This window comes from Trachemys scripta, chromosome 15 (assembly GCF_013100865.1).
Source record: "Trachemys scripta elegans isolate TJP31775 chromosome 15, CAS_Tse_1.0, whole genome shotgun sequence".
Classification (NCBI taxonomy): Eukaryota; Metazoa; Chordata; order Testudines; family Emydidae; genus Trachemys; species Trachemys scripta.
Window position 1 is genome coordinate 21783181 of NC_048312.1, and position 17821 is coordinate 21801001.

Consider the following 17821-nt stretch of genomic DNA (forward strand, 5'->3'; position numbering starts at 1 on the left):
AAAAAAAATTAAATTGATTTTTATCAACCCTGTTTAGAGCTGTAGGCGCACTGTGTCCCATGAAGTAGTCACATTGTGTGAAGCTGGATCTGTTGGCCTCTGGGACTACCACTGTCAGGTCTCCTTTGGTCCATTGGCACTGCATAAATACATAGATTCATTTGTAGATTATAAAGCCAGAAGTGACAATTTTGACCCTCTAGTCTGATGTATATATCTTAAGCCAGAGAACTTCCATGAATTAATTCCTGTTTGAACAAGAGCAGATTTTTTAGAAAAATAGTCTTTTATTAAAAATTGCCTGTGATGGAGAATCCACTGCAATCCTTGGTGAAGTGTTGCAATGGTTAATTACCCTTACTGTTAAAAAAAGACATGCCCTATTTCCAGTCTGAATTTATCCAGCTTAACTTCCAGTTCTTGGATCTTGTTCCTTTGTCTGCTAGATTGAAGAGCACTCTGTCAAATTTCTGTTCCCCATGTAGGTACTTACAGATTGTGACCATGTTCTCCCCTCTGAATCCTCATCTGCTATACAGATTGAGCCCCTGAGTCTGTCACTGTAAAACATGTTTTGCAATTCTTTACTCATTTTCATGGCTCTTCTCTAAGCCCTCTGCAGTTTAACATCCTTCTTGAATGACACTAGAACCTAACACCGTATTCCAATAATGGGGGCACCAGTACCAAATACAAAGGAAATATAACCTTCCTACTCAATATTCCCATTTATGCATCTGAGGATTGCATTAGCCCTTTTGACCACATCTCCATTCTGGGAGCTCATGTTCAGCTGATTATCCCCCAAGTCTTTCAGAATCACTGCTTCCCGGGATAGCGTCCCTCATCCTGTAAGTATGACTTACGTTCAGAGATGTAGAACTTTAAATTTGGTCACATTAAAATGCATATTGTTTGCTTGCATCCAGTTTACCAAGCAATCCAGATTACTTTGTATGAAGCCTGTGGATTGGCACTGGGGAGCTGCCAGCACGCATCTACTTGCAGTAGTTTGGTATTTGAGTTTACCAGTGTCAGGCCCCTTGCCACTCTGTCGAGCTATGAAGATAACACCTCAGCATTTGGGACTGCTGACATCAGGCTCCCTTTTGCACACCAGCAACTGGCTAGAAAGAAACTCTGATGTCTGAGGTGGTTTGTCGAGGGCTTCTTTCAATACACTGATGTTGTTCATGCACTCGCCTCAGGCCTTGTGCAGTCAGGGATAGACCTTCACCACCTTCCTTCCCTTCTGCATCCTAGTGTCACGGTCTTTATGCACCAGCACCTGAAGCTGTTGGTCCCATTTTGAGTTTGACCTAACACTTAAATGCCTGGGGATGTCAATACCATGCTCTTCAGCGCTCTGACATACTTTTTTGCATCTTAACAATGTTTCTTAAACAGCTGCAAAAATATGTAATTTACTAACATGCTGTCCTGCCTTAATCTGTGAGGATGAAGGTATGTTTCAGCCTCAACTCAGGAACTGGGTTTTTGTTTCCTTTCCTAGCCTCTGCATTCTTTTAGTGTAATTGTGGTGTCATACATGTATGCCTGTATTTGGGCAGCACTAGAGGAATTAAACATTAAGAATAAATCTTGACAGTGGTACAAGTACTTCCACTTCAAGCTAATTATAAGTTGAAATCCTCTCCTTAAAATAGGTAGCCTTGAGCTAATACTAACCTGGGCTTTAGATAAATCTCTTAACTGATTTAAGACAGAATGTTCTTTTGTATTTACTGTCCTGCCAGGAAGAGCCTGTAACTAAGTCTGCATACTGAGTTATTGAATCCATGCTGTTTCCTTGATGCTTGTTTGTCAAATTGTTTAGCCCTGTGGGAAACAATGTTGGAAATTCAGTGGTTGCACTATTTCCTGTGGGCTAGTACTGAACCATTGCCTCAGCATGTTGATAGGAAGATTGTGCTGCTTTCAGATTAAATGTGATTTCAAGATTCTAACCACTTGTACTTAAAACTTGATGGCTTTTTGTGCAAGAAAAAGGGTATTAATTCATGTGCCTTAGCCTAGTCAAATTCCCACTCTAATAATCACATTCCTCCTGTGTAAATTTCCCCTGTATTTTAATTTGGTCTTTCTCTAAATAGCTTTTGGTGTTTCTGTGCCCTGTTAACTGCTATTCCACATCTGCAGTGGTTTTTCAATAAAATTATGGCTATAATATCTTACTTACCGCACCAGGCTCTATTACAGCTGTTAAAGTTTAATGCTTTGAGATCCCAGGATGAAAGTTGATTAAAGTGCTTATTAATTACACTACTTTAGGGTTTTACACACATGCAATTGAAATTGAACCTGTTCTCAACAGTAAAGGCAAGGCTTTGGTAACAGGAGGGCAGGAAGATGTGATAATTAGTTTCAGTTCACCTTAGTTTTTCCTCCACAAAAATATTTTGCAGGAGATGGAATGGCTTCTCTCCCTTCTTTGCAGTTGGCAACCCACCAAGCACACAACATACATGCTTTACTTTTTTTCTTTACTTTTGAGAAAGCATTCGCTTTATGGTTTGAGAATAAGTAGTTTTTACAGCTTTCTGCTTGTTGGCTGCATTGCCATCTTGGATTGGATATCAAGATGACACTGAATAAAGCCAGTAGCCTTTTACTTCATCACTTTCTAGCTCTCCATCTGAACAGTCTGTATGTTACTGTTCTCTAAATGTTCCCCTACCATTTTTTTGTGACCAGAATGGAGGAAAGTCGGGTAACCCTGAGCTTTTTAATTCCCTGAAGTTGAAGTTTAGATTTCCATTTTCAATTACTAAATCCAATGCATTTCTTAAACAAAAACCCAAATTTAAAAAAAACCCCAAACCCTGTTATGTCTAATTTTGGGATTATGTATATGATGTATCAGATGCCAGCTCCTAAACTACTAGGAGTTGAAGGTCATGCCATTGAAATGGTCATTCTTGCTATAAGGTCTCTGATTTTGGCCTATGATTGTAATGTCACAATAATTTGTCTATTTTTAGTAAAATAAAATCTTACTATGGGGAGAGGATTGAATAAGTTTAGATAATCAAGGTTTCATATGAGGAGAAATCATTAATCTTCTAGACACTATGGGATAAGTCTATGGTGCAATTGAAGGGGGGAGTGCAGCTTGAGTAGGCATATCTGTACTAGTTTCAATCAAGATAGCATAGTTAAAAATAGCAGAGAAGACATGGTGGCACGGGCTTCAATGAAGGTTGTACATGTCCACCTGGAAACATGGGTACATTCTCACATTGCTAGCCTGTGACTTGATCTGGGCCACAGCCCACTACGTCTTCACTGCTATTTTTAGATGCGCTACATTAAAACTAGCCTAGGAATGCCTGCCTGAGCTTAATCATACTTTTGATCGCAATGAGGCATACCCTGTGGACCATGACCCTGTTGTAGATAACTGAAGTTTAGTTAAGTGAAATTCTATTAAATACCCAAGCAGGTATGCCTATTATTATGAGTCTCCGTTTACAGTCTTTCCAGTGTAGATACTGCATATATGATTTTCTTTATTCTACCTGTCATCTCCACTCTGGGAGAGGAGACCATGTGGTCTTAGTGCTGTATGCACTAGATGACTGTCTATCTAGCTGCAAGCATGGGCCTTCTTTACCTGCTATTGTAGTCCTGAATACTGAACAAATGATGTACTTTACTGTTTTGTAGCTCTGGCGATGGGCCTATGTGTTGCAATGATTGCCTTTGTTCGGCTGCCGAGCCTCAAGGTTTCCTGTTTGCTGCTCTCGGGGTTACTAATTTATGATGTCTTTTGGGTAAGTTTCCATTCCTTTTAAAACACTTTCTGTCCTTCATATTTGTGATTGACCCTTTCATTCGTGTCAACTAACATAGTTCTAAACATAGAAAATTCTGAGTTCCAGCAAAGCCAGAGGATGAGCCCTGTTAGGCCAGTTCTAAGCCTTGTTTAAGAAGTGTGCAGTAGGATGCAGAATCCTTTGCTCATTAACCATGTGACAAATGCAGAACTGCAGTTAGAGCACTTCAACCATGGCATATTATAGAAAGAGAGTAAACAGATTGGAAAACAGCAAAACTGCTGCAGACTGGACTGAACATATCCAAACAAACACTGAAGCCTCACGTACACTAGGAAGCTGATCTGTTACTGACTGTGGTTATCAGCATTGGGATCCTTAAACCAGTGTTGAAAATTGCTTAACTGCAGGTATAGATGGGGAAAGATCATTTTCAGTATAGTTACAGAAAGTACAACTGAGACTTGGTGGAACAAACACACTTTTGTAACAGTGATGAAGATGGCTTTGTCCAATCTACATTAGTAGCTAACTGTTTTAATTACTGGCTCAGGGGAACTACTTGCCAACAAGTGCTGGCAATGGGTCAGTATCCCATTACATGCAGGGTTTAGTAGTCTTAAGAGGCTATTTGTTCCTGAATGGAAAAGTGCAGAGTTTGAGTGCCTCTGTTTAAAGAGAAGACATCCCAAATCTATTATTTTTTCTAGCTTTCTATATCCTCAGTGCCCAGCCTATAACTTTCCAATCCTTGTTCCTCCTTTGCAAAATTGTGCAGCCGGTGGTTTAAGATTAATATTCCAGTAAACTAGTGCCATATTCAGTCTTCTAGAGGGCAACTGCAACTAAAAAAAATCCTTTTATCTGAACTCTTCCAACACTTGCTTTTATTTCCCTATTCTACAGGCAGTTCCCACATATGTATATGTGTTTCCTCATCCATTGAACAGAGCAGAAGCCAGAGGAGTGACATATTTGAGTTGCTTTCTGTTTGAAGCTTGTCTGGTCTCTAATTATTTTTCTGTTCCCTAGGTGTTTTTTTCTGCCTACATCTTTAATAGCAATGTTATGGTGAAAGTGGCTACGCAACCAGCTGATAATCCCCTTGATGTTTTATCCCGGAAGTTGCATCTGGGACCAAATGTAGGTAGAGATGTTCCCCGCCTGTCACTGCCTGGCAAGCTTGTCTTTCCAAGGTAAGAGTAGCCACTTTTATACTGTACTATAGAACAGAAGGTATCCCTCACTTTCTGTTAGCAATGAGGCTACTAAAGAATATAGCATAAGCTCCTGTTCACTTTCACTTTCTCTTCAGTTATTACTCCTGGGGGAATTCTGTTCAACTGCGCAGTGCAAGATTTTGCAGAAATTAATGTTGTGCATGCAGAATTTCCTCTCCTCCTCCTCCTCCCCCCCCCCCCCCCCCCCAGAAATGGGCTGCAGCGATGTTGGCTGCCACTAGGAGCTGCTGGACCTGGCAGAGCCCAGCTCACAAATAGAAGACGAGGCTGGGGGAGGGCAAGGGAGCTGCAGGGTTCCCAGCAGCTGCAGTTGCCAGCATGCCCTGAAGGAAGGAGGTGGCACACAGGAAACTCTGCAAGCCCAGGACCCAGCAACAGGCTGTTTCTCCCTCTAGATCCATGGGCTCGAGGAGAGGGGAGGGTCTGGGGCAGGGAGCAGTGCAGCTGGGGGGGGAGGGGAGGGGTGTGAATGTCTGGGCTGGGGGGGGGGGGGGGGGGGGGGGGGGGGGGGGGAAGGGATGTGAGTGTCTGGGCTGGGAGGGGGGCCACGGCTGAGCTCTGGGGAGGAAAGGGTATGAGGGTCTGGGTTGGTATGACTGGGCTTTGGGGGGAAGAGGGTGTGTGTGTGTCTGGCCCCCCAGCTGGGAAGAGGCAGAGAAGCAGGAACTGGTTTGTCGTAGGGGTTTCTTTAACTCTTTAATCTTGAGGGAATTTTTGTGTCTGGATTGTCATACTTGCTGACAGGTATTTTTGAAATAATTTAACAAAATACATCTCTATCCCGATATAATGTTGTCCTCGGGAACCAAAAAATCTTACTGTGTTATAGGTGAAACCGCGTTATATTGAACTTGCTTTGATCCACCGGAGTGCACAGCCATGCCCCCCCCCGGAGCGCTGCTTTACTGCGTTATATTCGAATTCGTGTTATATCGGGTCTCGTTATATCAGGGTAGAGATGCAATTGAAACTGGCATGATTATATAGTGTTATTTTAACAAATTTGCATAATTTTAATTTTTTGGCATGGAATTTTAAATTTTTTGGTGCAGAATTCCCCCAGGAGTAAACAGTTATCCTCCTCTCATGGGAGTTTGAAAATAGAATTGGTATACTGGCTTAGACCAATGGCCATCTGGTATTGTATTCCATCTCTGACAGTGGCCAGTACCGGATGTTCCAGAGGAAGGTGCAAGAAACCCCCTGGAGGACAATTAGAGAATAATCTGTTTTATTTAAGAATGTAAATAGGAGCATCCCATTTATACTATGTGCACCACTTATTTTGTGTACTCTTGTCATGTCTCCTTACTAAATTAAAACAGATCAATATTTTTAATTTTTTCATATAGATTTCCATGCCTCTAATTATTTTCATTGCCCACCTCTGAACATATTCTATTTTTGCTATTTTGACATAGGCTAACCAGAATAAAACACTGTGTTCCAGATGAAGGATGTACCCATCTGTTTATGTAATAGCATCATAATTTTGATTTGTTCTGTTTCATTCTTTAAATGATGTAACATTTTGTTTACATTTTTGACCACTGCGGTATACTGAATAAAGATTTTCCCTGAGTGGTTCCACAGTGACACACTGGTCTCTTTCCTGTGCATTATCTTTTATTTGTCAGCACTGATTTTCATCTGCCAATATGCTGCCCATTCATCTTAGTTCTGTTAGGTCCCTCTGAAGATAGTCTTCCCTAGATTTGACTAACGTAAATTGTCATCACCAGTAAATCTCATGGTTTAACTTTTTGTCCCATTATCCAGTCAGCATAACAAATAAATATGGATTTAATGTATTAAAATATTTAAATATCAATTTCAATAAATTAATTCAATAAATAAACTAAATCTGGTGAGATAATATATTATATATGGGGAACTGGTAGCACCATTGCTAATGTTTTGCCATGTTGAAAATAGACCATCTATTCCCATTCTTTGTTTCTTACCTCCTAGCCAGTTTCTAATCATCACAGTACTCCACCTTTGTCCCCCCCATGACTGTTTTCTTACAAGACTTTTGTGAGACTTTTTCAGATGCCTTTTGAAAGTTCAAATATCAGCTGCTTCCCTTTTTTTCACTGTTTTTGTTTATTTACTAAAATAATTTTTCTAGATTAGAGACGACATTCTATTTTACAAAAGCCAGGCTGGTTTACCCTTATCATATGATCATCTAGGGGGGTTTATAATTCTATTTTTAATTACTGTTCCAATTCACTAAGGTTTGAAGTAAAGGCTCACTGGTCTGTAATACCCAGAATCTCTCCATATGTCTCCTTTAAATTATATTTGTTGCCCTCCAGTCCTCTGGGGTAGTAGTTGAGAGAGTGCATATTTCTGGCAGTTCAGCTATTTCATTTCTTGATATCTTCCAGAACTCTTGGTCCTGGTGACTATTGCTCTCTTAATTTAGTTTGTTCGACCACTATCTTTTTCTTGACATCTTAATCTTTGACAAGCTCAGGCTGGCTACCTCAACATCTTCCATCCAGACGTCTGATGGAAAGAAATAATTTAGCTTCTCTGCAATGTCCTTTTTGTCTTCAACTGCTCCCTTAGCTCACCAGTGGTTTAGCAGACCCACTGATTCTCTCAGGTTTTTGTTATGTCTTTTGGCTAGCTTCAAAATTTTTCATAACCTCTCTAATTTATATTTTAAATTTAATTGTAACCAGCAATAACTTATACTTCTGGTTGCATTTCCATTTTTCTGAAGGATACCTTGTTTAACTTGAATAACCTCTTGCACCTGTACATTTAATTGTATATTTTTCTTGCCTTATGCTTTTTTCTTTAGGTTTCTGCCTACTTTCTGAAACTTATGGTCTGGTTAACTAGCCTTCATATTAAGTCTGTTTTTCTTGCGTTACAGTTAGAATTGAGTCATGGAGCTAGGTTGTTTTTTTGTTTGTTTTTTGTTTTGGTTTTTTTTTGGTATGATCCTTCCTCCAAGGTATTGAGCTTAATAATATTGCAGTTTGTATTATTTAATGGCTCAGCTACGTTTACTTCCTGAACTAAGTCTTGTGTGTAATTTAGAACTAAGTTTTGAGTAGCTTCTCTTCATGTGTTCTAGAATTTGCCATTCTAAGAAGCAGATATTGTAGTTGAGAAATTGCTGCTCTAAATCTTGTCCTAATATGATGCTTGAAAGAGACTGGGTGTCAGTATAGACAACTCAATGAAGATCTTGGCTCAGTGGGAGCTGTGGTCAAAAAAGTGAACAAGATGCATTAGGATGCATAAAGAATGAGATCATGAATAATACAAAAAATATTATAATGTCTTTATATAAATCAGTAGTTCAACCTTATCTGAAATACTGTGTATTGTACTGGTCACCATATCTAAAAAGAGATATTGTATAAGTACAGGAGATTCAGAAGAGCAATGAAAACCATCAAGGACATGAAGAACGTTCATATGAAGAGAGCCTGGAAAGACTGGGATGTTTACCCTAGAGAGGAGCTGAATAAGAGGGGACATGATAAAAGTATATAAAGCAATTAGTGGTCTATAGAAGGTATATTGGGAATGTGTGTTCTCCTTGTCTCAACAGAGAAACTTTTAATAAAATTTAAAAGGTGGCAAATTTAAAACCAATAGAAGGAAATACTTCTATATGGATAGCTCAGTGGTTTGAGCATTGGCCTGCTAAACCCAGAGTTATGAGTTCAGTCCTTGTGGGGGCCATTTAGGGATCTAGGGCAAAAATCTGTCTGGGGATTGGTTCTGCTTTGAGCAGGGGGGTGGACTAGATGACCTCCTGAGGTCCCTTCCAACCCTGATATTCTGTGATTCTATGATGTGTGATTTAAATAGTGAAACTGTGCTGCAGGAAAATTAAAGTCAAGAATTTAACAAGATTTTAAAAGGGATTGGCTATTTATATGGGTATCAAGAATATCCAGAATTGTTATAATTAATGATAGCAAGAACTTTGGAAAGGATATTAAGCCTCCTGTTTCAGGGCTTAACCAATCTCCAAACTACTAGAGATCAGGATGAGACCTATATTGAGGAGAGGTTATTCCTCATCTGCCTCCTGTGAGATTATTACGCCTTCCTCTGAGGCATCTGGTACTGGCCATTGTCAGACAGGATACTGGGTTAGATGAATCTTGGGTCTGATCCAGTATGACAATTCCTTTGTTCAGTGTATATATAGTAGTTGAAGTCACACTTTACTATTTTTTATTCTGATACCATTCAGCTGTTGGCCCAGTGAAGCCATAGACATCCAATCCCTACCCCCAAGAAGAGAAAAAACAAAAAAAAATTGCTTAGCTTGTAGCCCTTTTCTCTGACTTAATTAAATTCTACTTCACTTTATGAAAAAGATCTTGGCACTGATGATGGGATAATAGAAGCTTAGAACTCTTGGTCATTGGCTCATACCTGGGAAGTGGCTGAAACCCATTACTGTCAGATGACTGTTTAGTGGTCTCTCTAAACTGAGGTCAAAGATTTGAATGGCCCATAAAATGAATTGTTGTCTGATGTTGGAGTTGTTCTCTATATCATGGAGTAGGATGTATTGATGGGACAGCATGAGGAAGATTTTGCTGCTGCTGAAAATAAGTAATTTAAGTTGACAGCACTGTCAATCCAACACCTCCCACAAACATTAAATTAATTCCAAACAGAAATAGGAAAAAAAGTTGAGTGAAGCATCTGGAATTAGTGGAACAGTTTCACTCACTGGTTTGGTGGCACACAAAAAATGATGTGCATCTCTTCTCAGTACTGTTAGGGCTTTTATGATCCGGAAAGGCTGATCTGTGAATTGGGATGTCCTGTTATGAAGCAATAGATTCTTACTGACAGGAAATCCTACCTTCCAGAACTAAAAGATTAAACAAAACTCAAAGCACCTTATGTTGTGGTGGTGATGGGATCACATGGCCCCTTTTTACCGGCTGGCAGTTTTCTTCTACTAACCAGATCATCATGCCAGGTGAAAGGTAGCATATATAGAAGCACAGTGGAAATAGGAGTCTAGATCCTGTCATCCAATGCCTTTGGCATGCACATAATTTAAATTATTCTGCAGTTCCACAGGCAGCCATTTCTCTATGCTGGGGATTGGAGATATTGTGATGCCAGGTCTTCTGCTCTGCTTTGTCCTGCGTTATGATAACTACAAAAAACAAGCCAACAGTGATTCCTGTGGTACTCCAGGGCCTGGGAACATCTCTGGACGTATGCAGAAGGTCTCCTATTTTCACTGCACACTCATTGGATACTTTGTAGGTAAGGAAATGAACAGCAGCTGCATTGCTTACAGGGTGGGCTGGTCATACTAGGTTACAAGATAATGAAACCAGTTATGAAGGACTTCCTCTTTTTTCCCCCCTACTAATTTACCTGGATTTTGGAATACTGACTGAGGGAAAATCTCCTTATCCCAATCATCTCACCAGAAATAACTGCTTGAATTAGCAGGAGGAGGGTGAGATTGTGCATCTTTGTGGAGGTTTGCATCAGTAGTGGGGAGGATATAGGAGTTGAGGCCTGGGCTATGGAGGGAATACCAAAATTTCTAGATGGATCATGTTTCATATGGGATCTAGAAAAGAAGCCCTGATTGGTCAGAGTGCAGCTGTACAATTTTTACTTCTGTATGAACCTTTCTATCTCAACTTTTTGCATCTGTTACACGTTTTTAGTGTTAGGCTCATAATCCTGTGACATTTCTAGAAGATACAGGAACTTTGAAATAGTCACAACTGGGAGTTATTTTTGTAACATGGCAGGTTCCCACCTATAAGAATTCTTCCATAAAGCTCAAGGTGCATGCACATAATTTAACTTCTCCAGTTCTCTCAAGGATAGAAAGGGAATACCATTCCCTACCAAAAAAAACTATTTCCTTTCCACCCCAGCTCCCTCAGGCAAATACTTGAGAAGAGAGATGGTTCCTGACATGAGAACTGCCTACCTCAGACCTCTCATGTTTCAGTCTAGTGATTTCCAGATTGAAAACCTCAGCTGATATCCTGGAAAGTGTAACAATCCATTCTGATGCATTCATCCAACTATTTTGTTCATGACTATATAGTTAGGTTAATCCTTGAGACTGTTAAATCTTGAAGTTGTAGTTACAACCAAGTCTAATCTTAAAATCAATTTAAATAAAATCATTATTTAATGTTTTCATATCGATCCTGGGAAATTTAGGCACAGATAAAATGACTTGCCCACAGCTGAACACAGTTTATAGAAAAGATAGGAATGTATCCTAGGTAGTTTGACTCCTAATTAATGCTTTCACTGTAACAGAACAGTGAAGGAGGAATCCAGATGTGGATAAAAAGGTAAAAACATCATATATAACCAGTGGATTCTTACCATCACCTTTTTTTTTTTTTACACTCTTTTAGGTCTGTTAACAGCAACAGTGGCTTCTCGCATCCACCGGGCCGCACAGCCCGCCCTGCTCTATTTGGTACCATTCACTTTATTGCCGCTCCTCACCATGGCTTATTTAAAGGTGAGATTAGCATGAATATAGTCTGCAGGAAGTTGTAGTCCAGCTCTGGATCCTACACAGGAAGATGTAGCAGTGTTAATGTGGAAGCAAGTTCTGTTCTTTATACTCGCAGTTGCACTGATTTCTCTGAGGATATGAGATGATAGGATATGCTGTTTGTATCCCTGCCGTTAATGATAGAGAGTTGTGTTCTCACTGCTATAGCTGTGAAACATAATTGTAATGAACTGTTTTGTGAAGAGTGGATTTCCTATCTAGGGCACAGGATTAATCATATTTTGAAACTCCTAGCAAGCAATCTGATTCCAAAGCAGTAAAGGCCATTCTGTTTAAACAAGATGTGGCTTAGTGAATTTGTCCCATGTCCTGCTCATTATGAGAGAATGAACACAAATTTCTAAATGTGGAGGAGGGGCAGATTCTTCCTGCTTTCCTCTTTGCAGAAACTAGCCCTGGAATTTAAATTGAAAATGGAAGGTTTGAGTTTCAGAGACACTGTTGAAATGCAAACCTACTGCTCCAAGAGTATGGCACAATAAAAGCAGAATTCCCAATATCACTCCCCACTGACTTTTTCCATCAGAAATGTCTATCAGGTGGAATTGCTTCAGATATACACAAGTCTTTGTTCTGCCTGGAAAGGATTTTCTTCCTTTTTGTGTCAGAATACAGTCTTCGCTAACTGTGAGACAGCAAATATGCTTTAAGACAACATACCTGATGCACAGGTCTTAGAAATAGTTGCTAAAAACTGTGGACTGTTTCTGAAGAGCTTTCTTTCTTCACTCCCATTCTCTAGGGTGATCTACGTCGCATGTGGTCTGAACCTTTCCACTCCAAGTCCAGCAGCTCCCGTTTCCTGGAAGTATGATGGAATAGATGGAAAGTGACTGGAACTTCTGCCTTGGTCCTTTTCTCTTAACTTGTGGTTTTGTCTCCTAAAGCTGGACTGGTACTCGGAAAGGTACCAGTTTATGGAACTTGTATGAATGGACTTTGCTTTTTTTTTTTCTTTTTAATACAAAGGTTCTGGAGCTCCGTTTGATTCCTTTTCTCCCTGCAGATGTGGAATTGGGGACACTTTGTGCAACTGCAGCCACCTTCTTCTCCTCCTCCCCCTATTTTATGGATTAGTACCAGACTGTTACTTTTGTGAGAGAGGAGGAGACAAACTTTAAACTGAAAACGGCATGAAAGTCGTTCAGAAACTTGCGAACACTAAAAGGAAAAACAATTAAGCAAATTGAAGTTTCATCAGAGAGCCCCCAAGTACTTTGGGACCAGTTTCCTGTCGGACTTCAGTTTTGGAGAGAACTGAGACAGAAAATCTGTCACTATATTCTTTTTTTGATTTATTAAATATTTCCTGTGGTGTGAGGTGACTTATTAAATCCACAGACATTGAGTGACTTATTGCAGTATACATATAAGAATTTGTTGTAGCGAGTTACATTTCCACCCAGATGTCATGTTGCAGTGAACAAGGGCACGATTTTTATACATATATATATGCGTATATATATATATATATGAATAAATAAAAAGGAAAACCTGCTAAGATCATGCTATGTAGCAGTCAGGGGCTTGCTGTAATTTTTAGCATGTAGAGCAGTTTACTATGGCTTTCTTGTATATGACTCTACGATAAGCTGCTGTTTTTTTCCCCCTCCACAGCTGAACCCACAGTTAAAAACCAGTGTAGTATTTGTACTGATTGTACTCATGGACTTTAGGGGAGTATTTGATTTTGATCAATGTAGCAAACTAGGGAAGAAAAAAGTTTAAACCCTTTACCCTTTTCTTTTTTTAAAGAACTTCTCCCTTGCAGGTTTTTTAGTAGTTCCTTCTTGACCCAATGCATGTATTATAGCAGCAATTGTCTGTGTGCGTTCTGATCATAGTAATGTACCACTTGTAAATACATTTTTTTCTATTTTTTTTGTATTTTTGGCATTTTGTTTCATTAGTGTGCTGTATTTTTTCCAGACCCCTGCCCCTTAAAAAAAAGAAAAAAAGAAAAAGAAAAAATTGTCCTTTGTTGCTGTGATTGGTCGAAGTTTGTGTGTTGATTGCTTTGTACATGGGAGTCTGTTAAAATGTGGATTTTTCTAACCAAATAGTTGCAGCTCAGTTATTTAACTGACTGACAGAGTAACTACTTCTAAGGGCCCCAGGATTTTCCTCTCCTGCCAAGATTAAAACGTTTTGTCAAACTGGTTTTGGGGCATGCACCTGTGAGCTGGTGGTTTCTGTTAGTGAACTGATTGATTGTGGTGGCTGTTGTTGCCTGACTTAGGGGGAAACAGGATTACTTAAGAGCAAAGTATAACTTCCTTGGGAGCAGCAATGTTATCCTGTTTGGTGGTAGGCTCTCACTATGAAGAGGTAAAGAAAACCCAGCAGGATTCCTGGTAATTCAGTATGAACACACTCTTACGTATTTGTGCGACTTACTTCCTCCTACATGTGGTCTCTCCTTTGGCTGTTGACTCATCTCTGGGAAGTTACAAACAGAGAAACTCCAAGTCCCAGGATCCTCTCACCAGTTGCACACTTGGATGCTTTTTAAGAGGTAGCTAATTCTTCCTTATGCATCTCATTCTTCCTTATGCTTCCAGTTTAGTCATTGTGTCCTGGTACAAGTTTATAGAGTGATGGAGATCTAGTCTACCTGCCTTTAGAATAAGAGTTTGGGACTGAGGTTAACCTACAGTTTTGTTGATGGACACCTTCCTCCATTCTGGCTCAGGTCCATGAAGTTTTGGATAGATCTGTGTAGTTTGCCACAAGCAGCAGGACATTATATAAATGAAGATAATGGAGGGAGAGGAGTATTCAAAGGAAAAAAAATCTTTTATCTCGAAGTCTTAAGCCATAACAAGAGACGCCATCTCTTCAGCCCTGCAGATAGCAAAAATGGTAGGCAGATAGTATGGAAGATCTGTGCTCATCCACTTTTTAGGAGAGGAATATTGAAGTTCCTTGAGGAAGAACTGTGCTGAATTTGCTTCAGAGGGCTTTAGCCTTCCTCACTGAAGATGCATTCTGAGTTCTGAATCCGTCCATTGTGGCAAAGAGTCACAGAACAGGATGACTACCAAAAAAACCACCTGCTTGGGTAAACCATGTGTTTCGTGTGTGTCCAGATATGGTTTATGTCAGTGCCTGGATAAAAATGGGAGACCACAAGCTGTAAAGGCTGAAGTTTGGGACACAGTCTCCAGAATTGACTCTGCAGGTCCACTATCCATGTTAAGACCACCTCTACTTCTCTTGATGGAGCCAAATGTCTAAAGGGTTTTGTTGACTGCAAACTGAATTAGGAACAATTGTGACATTGCTAAATACTGCACTGAAACTTTGGTCTTATTCCTAGTTAGTAGGCATGGTTTTTAAAAAGAAAAAAAGTAAAGTTTAAGTCCACCCACAGCATTAGCAGAAACAAGAGTAATATTGACTGAAGTCATCAGTCTATCCTGATTTAAGAAGGAATGTTGTGGTATCTTTCCTCTTCATCAGCATGGTGGTGGGGGTGACACAGCTCTGGCTTTGGTCATGGTAGTTGAACTCCCAAGAAAAGTAGAGGCTAGGTAGGCCCTTTAAGAGGCAGTATCTTTCTGGAACATATTGGATGGCTTTTCAAGATCCAGCAAAGCAACGGAAGGCCTCTCTCCCTGACAACCTCTTTCTATGGGACTGTTCTTCACAGTAATAGAAATCCATTGTCAGGTAGAAACGTAAAACTGTTATTTCTGCAAGACCTTTTCCTTGCTCTAGGATGGCCCATGTGGTTTTGTGTGATGAAAACTCTATGTGCCGCATATAGTGCAGCATTGACTGGAGGATGCTTGTTTATGAACTGCTAGGGGAGAGAGGAGGATTTCTGCTCCAAGATTTTGCATGTTGATATCTCTCTAACAGAACAGCACATTCCTTCCAGCCAGAGAGTGCCTTTCTCAGAAAACCACTCATCATGTAGGAAAATAAAACTTCTTTATTTTCTTCCTCCCCTCATCTCCCTAAAAGTCCTTGGTTTAGCAGTCCTGGGAGGTTGAGGGTAGGAGGAGAGAACCTACCCCTCCAGCAGTGGCATTGACCTCTGCTAATAGTCATAGAGTAAAGTAGCCAGCCCGCACTTTCCAAGCCACTGGTCCTTTAAGAATTTCTATTGCTTCTGCTGTAAATAAACTGGTGCTTAGATGTTATCAGTTCATTGAATCTTTAGCTCTGTTTAGGCTGTAAAATGTGAGCTTGTTAAGATTTGTTTGACTGGATTAAGCTGACAGCTAACAGAAATGATCTATGGCTAGTAGGAGCTTTTAAAATATAAACTGTTAGGAGGATTGAAAGACTGAGTAGTGGGTTTCTCTAAAGTTTTGTGGCTGCACATTGAGGTGATGCAACTTCTACTTCTCATGGAAACCTTTCCTGCAATCTCACTGCCTCATACTACAGTTTCGTAAAACCATCTTGTCCTATATTGGACACACTCACTTCATAGCTAATAGTGATGCTTGCTTTGCACTGGAAACGAGTCCTCTCAGAGGCAGGCTCTTTATTGAAAACTTAAACTGGAGCAAACATGCAATGCAGTTTAGTTAAAAAACCCATTGGGTACCATGGGCCCAAGTTTTTTCACTAAAATGAAATAACGCTTATGAAGCTTTTGTTCAGTAAACTACCTGCAGAAATAGCCTGGTTCAAAGCTTGCTTACTTTTTGCACTTCAGACTTCAGTTTTACCAACACAGTTTGTATGTGATCTAAAACCTTGGGCATGTGTGTGAATAACACAGAAATGAAGACACTTCATGTATTAAAAGGTAAGCTTTTTTAACTGCATGCACAGAATACCAGTCTGGTAATGAACAATGCTATCAGTTGGCTATGGTGACAGTCAATTATTTTCTCTACTCCAGGTAAATCTTCCAGTTCAGTGTGTGCACAGTTGTGATCTGTAAGTATTTGCATACCTCAATTGCTGCTAATCCAGTGCCTTACGCCAATTCTGCATCACCTTTGGCTGACAATGACTGTCTGTAATGAATCCTGCTGAATTGGTGCTGAAAACTGTTCATCTGCTAGTGTAGATGGGAGAGAACCATTTTTCAGCACCTTTACAGGTATCTTCCAGCAGTGGTGCTTGAAAACGGTATCTGAGGGGAGGGGATGGTGCTCTGGTCAGTGTGTGCTTTTTTTGGAGTGGGGATTATAGAAGGGATAAACATTTGGGAGGCATAGCTGGAGAGAACAAGTGATGCATCCAAGTTCTGTACTCGTATTCAGTACCTCCACATGCCTTACAGAAGCATGAAGTCTGCTTCTCCTGTAAGTTAGGACCATATGCAAAATCCATTAAAGTAAATGGAAAGACTCCCACTGATTTCAATGGGCTCTGGATCAGGCCAGACATTTGTCATCAGAGATCTTGAGTGTCATTACATAGCTGTGGTACATCACACTAATGCTCGCATTCCCCAAAGAATCTTTGCATTTGCTGTCTGCAGAACAAATATATAAAATAGGAGAACTTGGTGAAAGTTACAGTAATCGTGGCATTGCTACTTCAGTCAAGCTTTTAAAGTGTCCGTGTGTACTCAGATTCTCTGGTTTTTGCTTTGCGGTGTTTAATTACTTTATTTGCAGGTGCACCTCTACCTCGATATAACGCTGTCCTCGGGAGCCAAAAAAATCTTACCGCGTTATAGGTGAAACCGCGTTATATTGAACTTGCTTTGATCCACCGGAGTGCGCAGCCCTGCCCCCCCCCCCACCCCACCCCAGAGCACTGCTTTACCGCGTTATATCCGAATTCGTGTTATATCAGGTCGCGTATATCAGGGTAGAGATGTATACAAGAAAAACTATAAAGCGCCAAAATACTGTTTGCTAACAAGATATTGGGAGGGGCGGGGGGTGTTAGTAACATAGCCACTCTTACTAGCTGGTTTAAAAAAAAAATTAACTAGCACTTCCTCTGTCTTCTAATGTTTTGGGCTGTTGTGGGAGACAGTTTACAACTGCAATCCAATTTATAAGCACCCCATCCCATGTAACTCATCAACGGCATCCATCTGTACTTAAAGCCAAAAAAATCCCTAGCCAATAACATTAGACAGCTGCATTTGTATGTTTCAGGTAATTAAGGTTTTAGCAGAGTATTGTGAGAAAACCAAAATCTAAAGAGTGGGGCTGTAAAAGTCCTTACCAGATTCACTGGCATGTTTCTCTCTCACTGCTTCAGCAGTGATACTGCTAACAGTGCTCCAGACA

General features: G+C 40.2%; 1 protein-coding gene across 1 annotated transcript in view; it reads left to right on the plus strand.

The window, feature by feature from the left end:
- SPPL3 (signal peptide peptidase like 3) overlaps positions 1–13577 on the plus strand; it is a 57980-nt gene extending 44403 nt beyond the window's left edge. Inside the window, exons 5-9 of the mRNA XM_034791461.1 lie at positions 3688–3794; positions 4830–4993; positions 10110–10309; positions 11440–11549; positions 12349–13577. Of these exons, the coding sequence (XP_034647352.1) occupies positions 3688–3794; positions 4830–4993; positions 10110–10309; positions 11440–11549; positions 12349–12420 (653 nt within the window). The 3' untranslated portion in view covers positions 12421–13577. The remainder of the gene's footprint in view (positions 1–3687; positions 3795–4829; positions 4994–10109; positions 10310–11439; positions 11550–12348) is intronic.
- The last annotated feature ends 4244 nt before the right edge of the window (positions 13578–17821 follow it).